The 12,100-nt window shown below is 47.3% G+C and overlaps 2 protein-coding genes across 33 annotated transcripts in view; one reads left to right on the top strand and one right to left on the bottom strand.

Moving 5' to 3' along the window:
- NIPA1 (NIPA magnesium transporter 1) overlaps positions 1–12,100 on the top strand; it is a 96,198-nt gene that overhangs the window by 28,570 nt on the left and 55,528 nt on the right. The gene's annotated exons all lie outside the window — the stretch shown is intronic.
- The window catches only part of LOC100424132 (E3 ubiquitin-protein ligase HERC2), a 119,117-nt gene that overhangs the window by 98,737 nt on the left and 8,280 nt on the right, over positions 1–12,100 (bottom strand). For 4 of the 31 annotated variants that reach the window (XM_077938899.1, XM_077938898.1, XM_077938900.1 and 1 more), the window contains exons 3-8: positions 10,882–11,015; positions 8,813–8,913; positions 7,056–7,234; positions 6,519–6,643; positions 4,981–5,159; positions 1,595–1,751 (exon numbers count right to left, since the gene is read on the bottom strand). In XM_077938899.1, coding sequence (XP_077795025.1) covers positions 1,727–1,751; positions 4,981–5,159; positions 6,519–6,643; positions 7,056–7,234; positions 8,813–8,913; positions 10,882–11,015 — 743 coding nt within the window. In that variant the 3' untranslated portion in view covers positions 1,595–1,726. Of the gene's footprint in view, positions 1–1,594; positions 1,755–3,707; positions 5,160–6,518; positions 6,644–7,055; positions 7,284–8,202; positions 8,360–8,812; positions 8,914–10,881; positions 11,016–12,100 lie in introns of those variants that run through there. The other 27 variants (XM_077938895.1, XM_077938894.1, XM_077938896.1 and 24 more) reach the window with 17 other exon arrangements.

Raw genomic sequence — 12,100 nt, 5'->3', positions numbered from 1 at the left:
GCGGGTGGATCACCTGAGGTCAGGAGTTCAAGACCAGCCTGGACAACATGATGAAACCCCGTCTCTACTAAAAACACAAAAGTTAGCCGGGCATGGTTGCGCACGCCTGTAATCCCAGCTACTCGGGAGGTTGAGGCTGCAGTGAGCCGAGATCACGCAACTGCACTCCAGCCTGGGTGACAGAGCGAGACTCCATCTCAAAAAAAAAAAAAGTTTCTACCTGAGGACAATAATATCTATGTATGTTTGCATTGTCTTTTTGCTTGCTCTTTCTTGTTTAGTCTTGTGTTGTCTTGTCTTATGGCGTGGCTAGGAAACTGTTACCTGCCTCCAGAGAGAGGATTGACTTTTTTTTTTTTTTTTTTTTTGAGACGGAGTCTCGCTCTGTTGCCCAGGCTGGAGTGCAGTGGCCGGATCTCAGCTCACTGCAAGCTCCGCCTCCCGGGTTCACGCCATTCTCCTGCCTCAGCCTCCTGAGTAGCTGGGGCCACAGACGCCGCCACCACGCCCGGCTATTTTTTTTTTTCGTATTTTTTAGTAGAGACAGGGTTTCATCGTGTTAGCCAGGACGGTCTCCATCTCCTGACCTCGTGATCCGCCCGCCTCGGCCTCCCAAAATGCTGGGAGTACAGGCTTGAGCCACCGCGCCCGGCCAAGAGAGAGAGTATTGACTTTGACTTTATGGCACACAATTGGAGTAAGGGCAGATCACCTTCATCCAGTTTGGGACTAAGCTGGTTCAAAGCAGGTTTTAGTTTTTGTGACGGCTGGTCTATTTTTTATTAATTTCTTCTCCTAGGGGTGGCCCTTCCAGGGTCCCATCTCCTTACTGGGATCCAAATTCTCATTATGTCATTTGAGCCCTGTGAGTGCCAAACATTCAGCTAGGCTCTCCAGCCTGTTCACTACCACTTCATACTCAAGTTTCTTAGCCTCTTAGCCCTCTACTGTTGACCAATCACCAAGTGTGGGAAAGCACTACAGACTGTCAGGGTCACCTCCCAGGCCTGGTCACTCAAATCCTGGCTGAGGTCTCCAATTACCTTCAAATAATTGTTTTTGATTGGGGCACATTTTTGTCCAGTTTTTCTAACTGCTCTTGTGGGGAGGCTAATCTATAACAAGCTACTCTGCCTTTAGTGGCTGTGGGAGGCACCCAGTGCAGTCAGTGGCGCTGGGTCCTTCCCACAGCCCTTCTCTAGTGTATCTATTTGGACTGTCTGCTCATTTCATAGAGAGGGTGTGTCCTGCCCAGCCCGTCTGGCATGTCTAAGGTAGCTGTGGGGTCAGAATCTGCAGCTCCCAGACCCCAGCCCTGCAACAGTAGGAGAGGCTGGACCCTCACATCTTTCAAGTCCCACTGGGCTGGTGTGAGCGGGCTCCTGAGTCCAGGGCTGCTCTGCAGAATGTGGGGCTGATGCACCAACCCCGAGCCCACCTGATGTGCTCAGGGTGCTCACCTTTGGGCCTGTCTTGCCTCTCAGGCATTTGGCTGACCCTGAGAGCCTCTCCCTCATCTTGACCAGCAGCTACGAGCTCTGACTTAGAGGTTCCCCAAACCTTAGACCATTTGGCCCAACCCCTCATTTCTTACCTGAGGAAACTGAGACCACAGAGGGGAAGCAACTTTCTCGAGGACCCCCAGCAAGTCAGAGGCAGAACCGGGTCTAGGAGCCTTTTCCCAGCAGAAGTCCTCCCTGTCCCCTGAGCCTTCTTTTGTGCCTCGTTAAGTTCCCTGTAAGGAGACTGCCCTGCTGAGGCGGGAAATGGTGCTGATCAGGGTGCTGTCCAGCCAAGATTGTGCCAGTGCACTCTGGCCTGGGCAACAGAGCAAGACTCCATCTCAAAAACTAAAAATAATTTTAATAATGTATCATACTTATCCCAACAGATTGAAAGCATTACCATTTCAACATCAAATCAATATAAGAAAAATTGTTATTTTACATAGGTTATTTCTTTCTTTTTTTTTTTTTTTTGAGACGGAGTCTCGCTTTGTCACCCAGGCTGGAGTGCAGTGGCGCGATCTCGGCTCACTGCAAGCTCCACCTCCCGGATTCACGCCATTCTCCTGCCTCAGCCTCCGAGTAGCTGGGACTACAGGCGCCGCCACCACGCCTGGCTAATTTTTTGTATTTTTAGTAGAGACGGGGTTTCACCATGTTAGCCAGGATGGTCTGGATCTCCTGACCTCGTGATCCACCCACCTCGGCCTCCCAAAGTGCTGGGATTACAGGCATGAGCCACCGCGCCCGGCTACACAGGTTATTTCATAAGTCCTCAAAAACCATCGGGGTAGCTTACACATGCAGCACATTTCAGTCTGGACAGTGAGATTTGCATTGAAAATATCTGATCCGCACTTAGATTCATAAAATATACAGGTGACAAAGTAGACTCACATGGCCCAGTTATTCTAAACACACTTACATGCTTCCTAATAACAGAATCGAGTTTTAAAATCTGTATTTTAATAAAAATTAAACAGATAAAATATTCAGTGTCTCAGCTACGATGGACACACTTCAAGTGCTGATCAGCAAACTGTGTGAGTGCAGCCAGACTGGCCAGCACAGGCTACACGGCTGCAGCTCAAATAGCACAGCTGCAGCTCAAACAGGCCAGTGTCTCTGCACATGGAAACAGTCTGAGCAAGCAGGAGATGGGGAAAACTGGCACTGCCCTCGTGAGAACGAAGGACCCACAACAGGAACCCTGCACTCACCCCCCGCCAAAGACACCAACAGCCCATGACGCAGCCTCAGACAACGGAGAGGCATTCAAGAACCTAGAAAAGCACCTCTGGAAAATGCTCACTTGAAAACTTTGCATGTGGCCGGGCGCGGTGGCTCAAGCCTGTAATCCCAGCACTTTGGGAGGCCGAGACGGGCGGATCACGAGGTCAGGAGATCGAGACCATCCTGGTTAACACGGTGAAACCCCGTCTCTACTAAAAAATACAAAAAACTAGCCGGCCGAGGTGGCGGACGCCTGTAGTCCCAGCTACTCGGGAGGCGGAGGCAGGAGAATGGCGTGAACCCGGGAGGCGGAGCTTGCAGTGAGCTGAGATCCGGCCACTGCACTCCAGCCTGGGTGACAGCGCGAGACTCCGTCTCAAAAAAAAAAAAAAAAAAAAAAAAAAAGAAAACTTTGCATGTAACTTTACTAATTGCAAAGTTGTTAACATCCACTTTCTCATTTATTCTTAATGAACTCTGTGAAAGTAAACACAGCTTTCTTATTCCCATAGTTACTGAGTTGGAAGTTCACCTATGTGAACAAGTTGTTCCAACTGAAATTTTCTGAGAACAAATCCCAGGATCTTTCCCTTAACAGAAACTATATTAAGTTTAGTTCACTAATTTCCATTGGTTAAAGACCAGAATGCGTGAAATATGCATTATCAGATTAGAAAAACAAAATAAACATCACAAAAATGCTTTTCGAAATAGCATTTACTAAAATCCATGATAGAAACTAGCTCTAAAAACTTCCCGTTTCAAAATTTCACTGTGTCCACTAAGTTCATTTTTCTGGCTGTGGACAGCAGAGCCACCCCACGCCACAGACCCACCACGGCCCCATGACCAGGCCGGCTGAGAGCTGCGGCCACTTCCCAGGGCTCCCTGCTCTGTGCTCGGCTGCCTGATGCAACTTGCCAGTTCTTTGCTTTCTCTATGTGTAGAAACTAAAACCAGAAGCCCAACTTTACAAAAAGCAGATTTTTATTAAATAAGAGGTACAAATGTGTTTCATTTTCTAATAAATCTCTTTCACAAATCATCTTGCTTTTCCACTCTTCTTGAGTGATCCTTTTTACACAACACTGTCTGAACGTTTTGGCTTCTGCCAAGGTTAGCCTCTGTTCACAGGCTGAGTCTGACTTCTTCCCACCTCCTTCTAGTCTGGCCTTACAAAACAATGCTCATCATTCTTTCACACTGACTTTAGTTTTGAAAAGAAAAGTTATCTTACACAGTAGTATGTATAATGCTGTAATACGTAAAGTGAGGCAATGATAGAACCAGTTTTAAAAATAACCTTCCCATGATGATTTTCATTTGCATCCACCTGCTTATTACTAAGAATCTTTTCACATGTTTACTGCACACCCCAATTTCTCTTCTGTGAAAAACTTTTGAATATCATCATACCCTCCAACTTCTCCTCTTACCTACGTTGAAAAGGGTCTGCTCTTTATCCTAACGTCTGTACTAGGTAATTTTCAGAATATCCCTTCAATCACCAATTTTTGAGATTCTTGTGCTGGATTTCATTATCTTAATATGAAAAACAACAATCACTCATTAAAATACAATAAAGGCCAGGCACAGTGGCTAACGCCTGTAATCCCAACACTCTGAGAGGCCAAAACAGATGGATCACCTGAGGTCAGGAGTTTGAGACCAGCCTGACCAATATGGTGAAACCCCGTCTCTACTAAAAATACAAAAATCAGCCAGGTGTGGTTGCGGACACCTGTAGTCCCAGCTACTCAGGAGGCTGAGGCAGGAGAATCGCTTGAACTCAGGCAGTGGTGGTTGCAGTGAGCCAAGATTGTGACACCGCACTCCAGCCTGGGCGATAGAGTGAGACTCCATCTCAAAAAAAAAAAAAAAATTAACAAGTAAATAAATAAGCCAGGCGTGGTGGCTCATGCCTGTAATCCCAACACTTTGGGAGGCCAAGGTGGGCGGATCACCTGAGCTCGGGAGTTCAAGACCAGTCTCACCACCATAAAGAAACTCCGTCTCTACTAAAACTACAAAGTTAGCTGGGCATGGTGGCACATGCCTGTAATCCCAGCTGCTTGACAGGCTGAGGCAGGAGAATCACTTGAACTCGGGAAGTGGATGTTGCGGTGAGCCAAGATCGTGCCATTGCACTCAGCCTGGGCAACAAGAGCGAAATGCTGTCTCAAAAAAAAAAAAAAAAAAGTAAATAAATAAAATACAATACAATACTGCTAATACGATTTACCTAAGAAGCTGTTGTATGAGCTGAACCAGAGGCAAACACTGTTTGCCAGAAGACTCACAGATCCCCGTATTAATAAGGTCTTTATCCAATGGAGTCCTGCTTCTGTGAAACGTTGAGGCATTCGCTTCCTGTTCATCAATTTCTTTTTCCTTCTGTGCTTCTTTTTTGGCTTCAATATCCTGTAATTTGTAAACAGAAATTGTTTACAAGGGATCTCATTAGCAGGTGTGAAGCACACAGGCTGGCTGAGCCCTGACCCCAGTGCCAAGCTATCCCAGCCTGTGTGCCACCACACACACCTACCCACAGGACCCCACCTGCCCTGTTGGAAACCCCAACTCAGCTGTGCATTTTCAAACAGTGTCTTCCTTTTACAGATCCAAGGTCCAGGCTGCCTCTGCTGACGCTCTCCAGCCTCCTTCTGTGAAGTCCCTAAAATCTATAACCCTGCTACTGGCTCTCACAAACACCCACGTGATCCGCCCCACACACGCAGCATCCAGCTGCTTTGTGAGGATAAGAAGCTGCTGTAATTCTCACACACACTGGTTCAAGTGTAAATGGCAAAGCCACTCTGGGAAACTATGAACACACACGGACCCCAAGACCTAACAAATTTCACTCCAAGTGTTTACCCTAAGGGAGAACATATGCTCACTGAAGTACTTGTACACAGCACAATCATGGCAGCTCTACGCGGCCAAAAACCAGAAAGCCTGGGCGCGGTGGCTCACGCTTGTAATCCCAACACTATGGAAGGCCAAGGTGGGGGGATCACTTGAGCCCAGGAGTTCGAGACCAGCCTGGGCAACACACTGAAACCTTGTCTCCACAAAAAAATCAAAAAACTAGCCGGGCATGGTGACACGCTGTGGTCCCTGCAACACAGGAGGCTGAGGTGGGAGGATCATTTGAGCCGAGGAGGACAAGGCTGCCATGAGCCAACATCAGGTCACTGCATCCAGCCTGGGCGACAGAGCGAGACTGTCTCAAAAAAAAAAAAAAAAAAAAAGAATACAAAAACCAAAAGCAATTAAATGTCCTTCAGTAGAAGAATGAACTAACAACCAGCACTACACCTATAAAATGGAAAACTTCCCATAATAAAAACCAAGTCACAAGACACACAACAGTGTGAGTGAATCTGAAAATCCTTCTCCACGGCAACGCAGGAAAGAGTGCAGCCTCTGCAGCTACATTGCTGCAACACTCAGAGCAGGGAAATGAATCTCATCTGAGGGCAGGGGAGCGTCCCGGCTGCGAGTGCCAAGGGGCACAGGGATCTTTCCGGGTGACGGGAACGGTCTACATGATGGACAGGTTACCTGTTAAATTCACTGAAACAGACAACATGCAGGATTTCTTCACAATTAAATCATATCTCAATAATTGTTTAAATTAGCACATAAAATAATTTAAAAAATACTCGAATATGATACGAGTTTAGTTTTACTGTTTTCAGTTATTTTTCACATGTGTGAATGTGGTATTTCCGATCTCAGAGCACCATCAGGTCACGTGTGCCTCCAAGGCCATACCTGGATCTCTGCAGTAATGGCTGCGTGTAAGGCTGATTCCAACCCTCCATCAGCCATCAAGCTACCCACCAAAAGATCAATCATGAATCGACGACCTGGACTTATGTTCACATCATTGCCTGAAACTGAAATAGAAAGTGTGTGCCGGCCGGGCGCGGTGGCTCAAGCCTGTAATCCCAGCACTTTGGGAGGCCGAGATGGGCGGATCACGAGGTCAGGAGATCGAGACCATCCTGGCTAACACGGTGAAACCCCGTCTCTACTAAAAAATACAAAAAACTAGCCGGGCGCGGTGGCGGGCGCCTGTAGTCCCAGCTACTCAGGAGGCTGAGGCAGGAGAATGGCGTGAACCCGGGAGGCGGAGCTTGCAGTGAGCTGAGATCCGGCCACTGCACTCCAGCCTGGGCGGCAGAGCGAGACTCCGTCTCAAAAAAAAAAAAAAAAAAAAAAAAAGAAAGTGTGTGCCAATTTGAGTGAAATGCCATCCCCTCCCAGCACCATGATCCATGCCCTCTCCTGTTCCTTCCCCAAGCCCACCTGCACAGGGCAGGAGAGCAGAGAGTACTCGGCCCGCTCCTTGGCGGTGGGCAGCAGCACGGACCAGCCGCTCTGCAGCACGGACTGGGCGGCCGACTGCACGGTGCTCAGTACGCCCGCGCTGCTGGCCAGGGTCACCACCGTCTGCTTCAGGCTGTTCAGGAGGACGCTGCCCAGACCTAAACCAAGGAATTCCGGGTCAACCTGGTGACTAATGGCAGCATGCAACTGAAAGGAGAAAAACAATTTTCACTTAGAACCCCTAAAAATGAATGAATTTCAAAGTCTTATTAAACACTGAATAAAACTCAATTGTATAAATAAAACTCAATTGTATAAACTCAAAAGTATAAATAGACAAAATAACTTCTCAGTTTAAGTATTTTGAAAAACTAGACTAAAAATCTCTTACCCACAATGCTTGAAGTGTTTTCTAGAGGAATTTTGTAAACCCCACTGTGAACATGTGTATGGAAACTTCACCAGCAGGCTCAGGAAGTGGACTCAGAGCCGGGGGCGCAAACGCCAAATGCCTCCTGCCCGCTGGAAGAAGGCACAGTGCTGACCTCTGGCAAGGAGAGTGAGGAGCGGCCTCACTTTTCCTCTGCATCTGTCCTTCCTGTTGAATTCCTTTACATTTAAAAACCTTAACAACAATGCCTAGCACCCAAGACCAGAGTTCATGTTTTTCCTTACACACAAATGATTCCTATTCAAAATGTTTTACACTAAAAACATCAGTTACAGGACTAAACAATTTGATCCTGAGTAGTTGTTTACCCCCCACATTATCTATAAGACTTCAAGCCAAGTGCCACTCTGCACTCAGAACAGCAGCTCCTAATCATCACAGAGACACACAATGTCAGCGCTCAACCCTCTACGGATGACGGATGGTCAAAACTCTAAGCATCCTCCCTCGTCGTCTCATTTAGTATCACAGCTTCCTGGGTCTAGTCAGAGGATCATAAATTGAATCACCAGAAAAGCTGAGATCCCAGACTCGGAATCACAGCACCGAGAGCCCACTTAAAACAGGCGAGAAACCAACCTACTAGGCCTCTTAGTTCTAAAGCAAGGGTGGTAAGAACCAGCCTCCAGCAGGCCAGCTGTCTGCAAGCAGAAGGCAAGAAAGGAAAGAACTCACCCGGTCACGACAGACCTGAGGAACCTGGTCGTTCTCTCCACCACCTCCAGCCACACAGAGGACACAGTGCTCTCGTCGAAGAGCGAGGCCTCGGGAAGTGCTCCCAGGGCATCCAGGGACTCCTGCAACAGCTCACTGCAGAGGTCCGCATCCTCGCCTGGGCGCACACACGCGTCAGAGTAGCCCCCACTACTCCCCTCTCCCGCTGGGCTTCCCAGCCCTCAGCGAGAGAAGATGCCACTGTCCCCTTTCTAATCCCTCACTCAACAGGCCAAAATCTAGCACAGCTGCTCCAGTCAATTCTGTGTTTCGTGGCTGTCATATGAGCACTACACTAACTTCTTGTTCTTCTAGAATTAAGTTCGTACTCAGTGTTCCATGGTAGTGGCTGGCGTGGGGTGGAGGGTGCATGCACTTGCTCTTTTTTTTTCTCTAAAGCACAGACATGAAAAGCCAAACAGCCTCTGCAGCCTCTCATCTCACAAGCAAGAAAACTGAGGGGCAGAGAGCACATGGGATCAGCCGAAGGGCACAGGGTGGCTGAACTGAACTCAAAACCCAGACTGTTGGTGCATTAGGGAAGAACCACGCGCAACACCAGGGACCGTACCTGATCGCCAGGCCCTGCGCAGGAAGGCGAAGGCGAAAGACAGCATCGCTCGGGATCCCACTCTGGCGAGCCCCTCCACGCCTTTGCCCGCAGGCCCGGAACTGCAGACGACACACGGAACATATAACCAGTCAGCAGCGGAGGGTGCAGATACTACATAAAATCAATACTATGAAAGGGTGTGTACCAAAATCCAACCAATGGTTTTCCTCACATGACAGGATTACAAGTGCATTTTTAGTTTTGTTGTTTAACAACTTTCATCAAACGTCTTTTGTAAAGGAAAAGTTTTCTCTTTAAGAATCAAAGAAATGTACAAGGAATTTTAAACGTCTTGGGAAAAGGCTCATGAAATGACCTCACAAAGTGAGAGTCTAATGGGAGGAAGCAGACAATAAGCAGATAAATACATAAACGGAGGGAGAATAAAACCCACAGGAGAGACCAGGCCAGAGAGGAGCTGGAAGAAGAGCAGCAGAGCCGCACGGGGTAGCCGGGCTCGCCCCAGCTCCAGCGTCCTCCACTCAGGGTCTGCTCCTGGCTGAGGGTGAAGCCCTGTGTGCCTAACCCACCCCGTGAGGAGTCGTCCTCTTCTAAGGGAAGTGCTCATCACCCTCCTGTGTCTTTTAAAGCTTTTCACTACTTGTGTATGTTAATTTCACAAGTCAGTTTCATTCTGCATGTTATAAAAGGTTATGCAAATGGCTCACCATAAAAATCATCCTGTACAAGACAGAAAAGGCTAGAATACAAAAATGAACATATAATCTCAACTCAATCATGCACAACGATTATATGTTTTACTTTATACAATATCATATTTGTAACATATATATATTATAGTATTGCTACTATAAACTATATTCTCCAAATTTACTAAAATTTGCTTTACAATCAGGGGAAATCCTATAAAAACAGGTAATATGGAGTTCAAGACCAGCCTGGCCAACATGATGAAACCCTGTCTCCACTAAAAATACAAAAATTTGCCAGGTGTGGTGGTGGCGTGCCTATAATCCCAGCTACTCAGAGGCTGAGGCAGGAGAATCACTTGAAACTGGGAGATGGAGGTTGCAGTGAGCCAAGATCACTGCACTCCAGCCTGGGAGGCAGAGCAAGACTCCATCTCAAAAACAAAACAAAACAAGCAAACAAACAAAAAACAAAAAAAGGATGTTATAGAAGGATCTCCCCAAGATACAATGTGTAATAAAAATGGCAATGAAGATCACAGCTGGCTGGGGCATCAGTACATGCTTATCCACAAGTGCCTGAATAATGCACCGGGAGCTGAGAGAGGAAACACAAGAACCTCTGAGAAGGGCACTGGGTACCTGGAAGACGGAAATCTTTGCTCCTAAATGAGAAATATGAACACGACAAGACACAGACATGTAACAGGACACACAGTCCTTATATAAAAAAGCACATGGGTCAAGTGTCGTCAGAGGAGGTGGGCAAGTCACTTTAGGTCAGGAGTTGGAGACCAGCTTGGCCAGCATGGCAAAACCCCATCTCTACTAAAAATACAAAAATAAGCCGGGTGTGGTGGTGCACGCCTGGAGTCCCAGCTGCTTGGGAGGCTGAGGCAGAATTGCTTGAACCTGGGAGGAGGTGGAGGTTGCAGTGAGCCAAGATTGCACCACTGCATTCCAGCCTGGCCTGGGTGAAAACATGAGACTCAAAAACAAAACAAAACAAAACAAAAAAAACTACTCAGCAATAATGATACATGAAACGACCCCCTTGGGAAAATGTCAAGGGGATTATGCTCAGTGAAAAAAACTCAATCTTGCTTGAGGCCAGGAGTTCAAGACAAGCCTGGGAACCATAACAAGACCCCAGTCACTACAAATACAAAATTAGCCGGGTGTGGTGTCGTGCATCTGTGGTCCCAGCTACTCAGGAAGCTGAAATGAGAGGACGGCTTGAGCCCAGGAGTTTGAGGCTGCAGTAAGCTATGATTGTATCACTGCACTCCAGCTTGGGCATCAGGGTGAGACCCCGTCTCCAAAAATTACAATAATAACAATAATACAAAATTAAAAACCCAATGTCAAAAAAATCACATAATAGACACAGAGAACAGATGAGTGGTTGCCAGCAGTTAAGGTGGAGAGAATACGTGAACGTGGGTATAAACGGCCCTTGTCCATGTACCCTGATTGCAGTGGTGGTCTCAGAAAATCCGCACCTGAAAAAACTGCAAAGAAATACACAATTGAGAGCATGTAAAACTGGGAAAACCTGAAGAAGACAGGCAGACTATCAGAGTTAACACCCTAGTTGTGATGGCTGTGTCGTAGTTTGCAACTAGCTACCAGCGAGGGCAAAGGCGCGAACAATAAAAGGAATCTCTATGCTGTTTCTTACAACTGTATGTGAATCCACAATTATCTCAAAAAAAAAAGGCTTTTTAAAAATTTTAGGAGTTCTTCCACTTAATGAAAGATACATTCCAATTAATCCACCAACCCTATGTCATCACAAAGGAAACAGCAGAGAAAAAGCAGCTGGGCTCTCAGCCATTTCTGCAGCTGAGGGAACTCAGTTTGATTCGACACACAACAGTGCTTGGAGAATCTGAGCACCTACCGCCCACCCATACATGACACTCTGATTCACGACCATCACAGCCGGTCAGGAAGGAAGGAAAGAACCACGGCACTCCTATTGCCAAATGGGTAGAAATCTCATCTGTCACTTGGTTTAATTTACTCTAAAACTATTTTCAAAAATACAACATGTACAGTCGTCCCTTGGTATCTGCAGGGGATTGGGACCAGGCCTGCCCCACCCTGGCTCCATACCAAAACCCTAGGATGCTCAAGACCCTGATATAAAATGGTGTGGTATTTGCATATAACCTGTGCACATCCTCCCGTGTCATTTAAATCATCTCAGCCAGGCACAGTGGCTCACACCTATACTCCCAACACTGGGAGGTAGAGGCGGGAGGGTCGCCTGAGCCCAGGAGTTCAAGACCAGCCCGGGCAACATGGCAAAACCCCATCTATACAAATTAAACAGAAAAAAAAATCGGCCAGGCGTGGTGACTCAGGCTTGTAATCCCAGCACTTTGGGAGGCCAAGGCAGGCAGATCCCTCGAGGTCAGGAGTTAGAGGCCAGCCTGGGCAACACAGTGAGTCCCTGGCTCTACAAAAAATACAAATTAGCTAGGCATTGTGACACACGCCTGGAGTCCCAGCTACTTGGGAGGCTGAGGTGTGAGAATCACTTGAGCCCAGGAGATCAAGGCTGCAGGGAGCCATGATAGCCCCACTGCCC

This window comes from Macaca mulatta, chromosome 7 (genome assembly GCF_049350105.2).
Source record: "Macaca mulatta isolate MMU2019108-1 chromosome 7, T2T-MMU8v2.0, whole genome shotgun sequence".
In the NCBI taxonomy this organism is placed as follows: Eukaryota; Metazoa; Chordata; class Mammalia; order Primates; family Cercopithecidae; genus Macaca; species Macaca mulatta.
The sequence above is the reverse complement of the archived record's forward strand: the minus strand, read 5'-3'. Positions and strand labels throughout refer to the sequence as shown.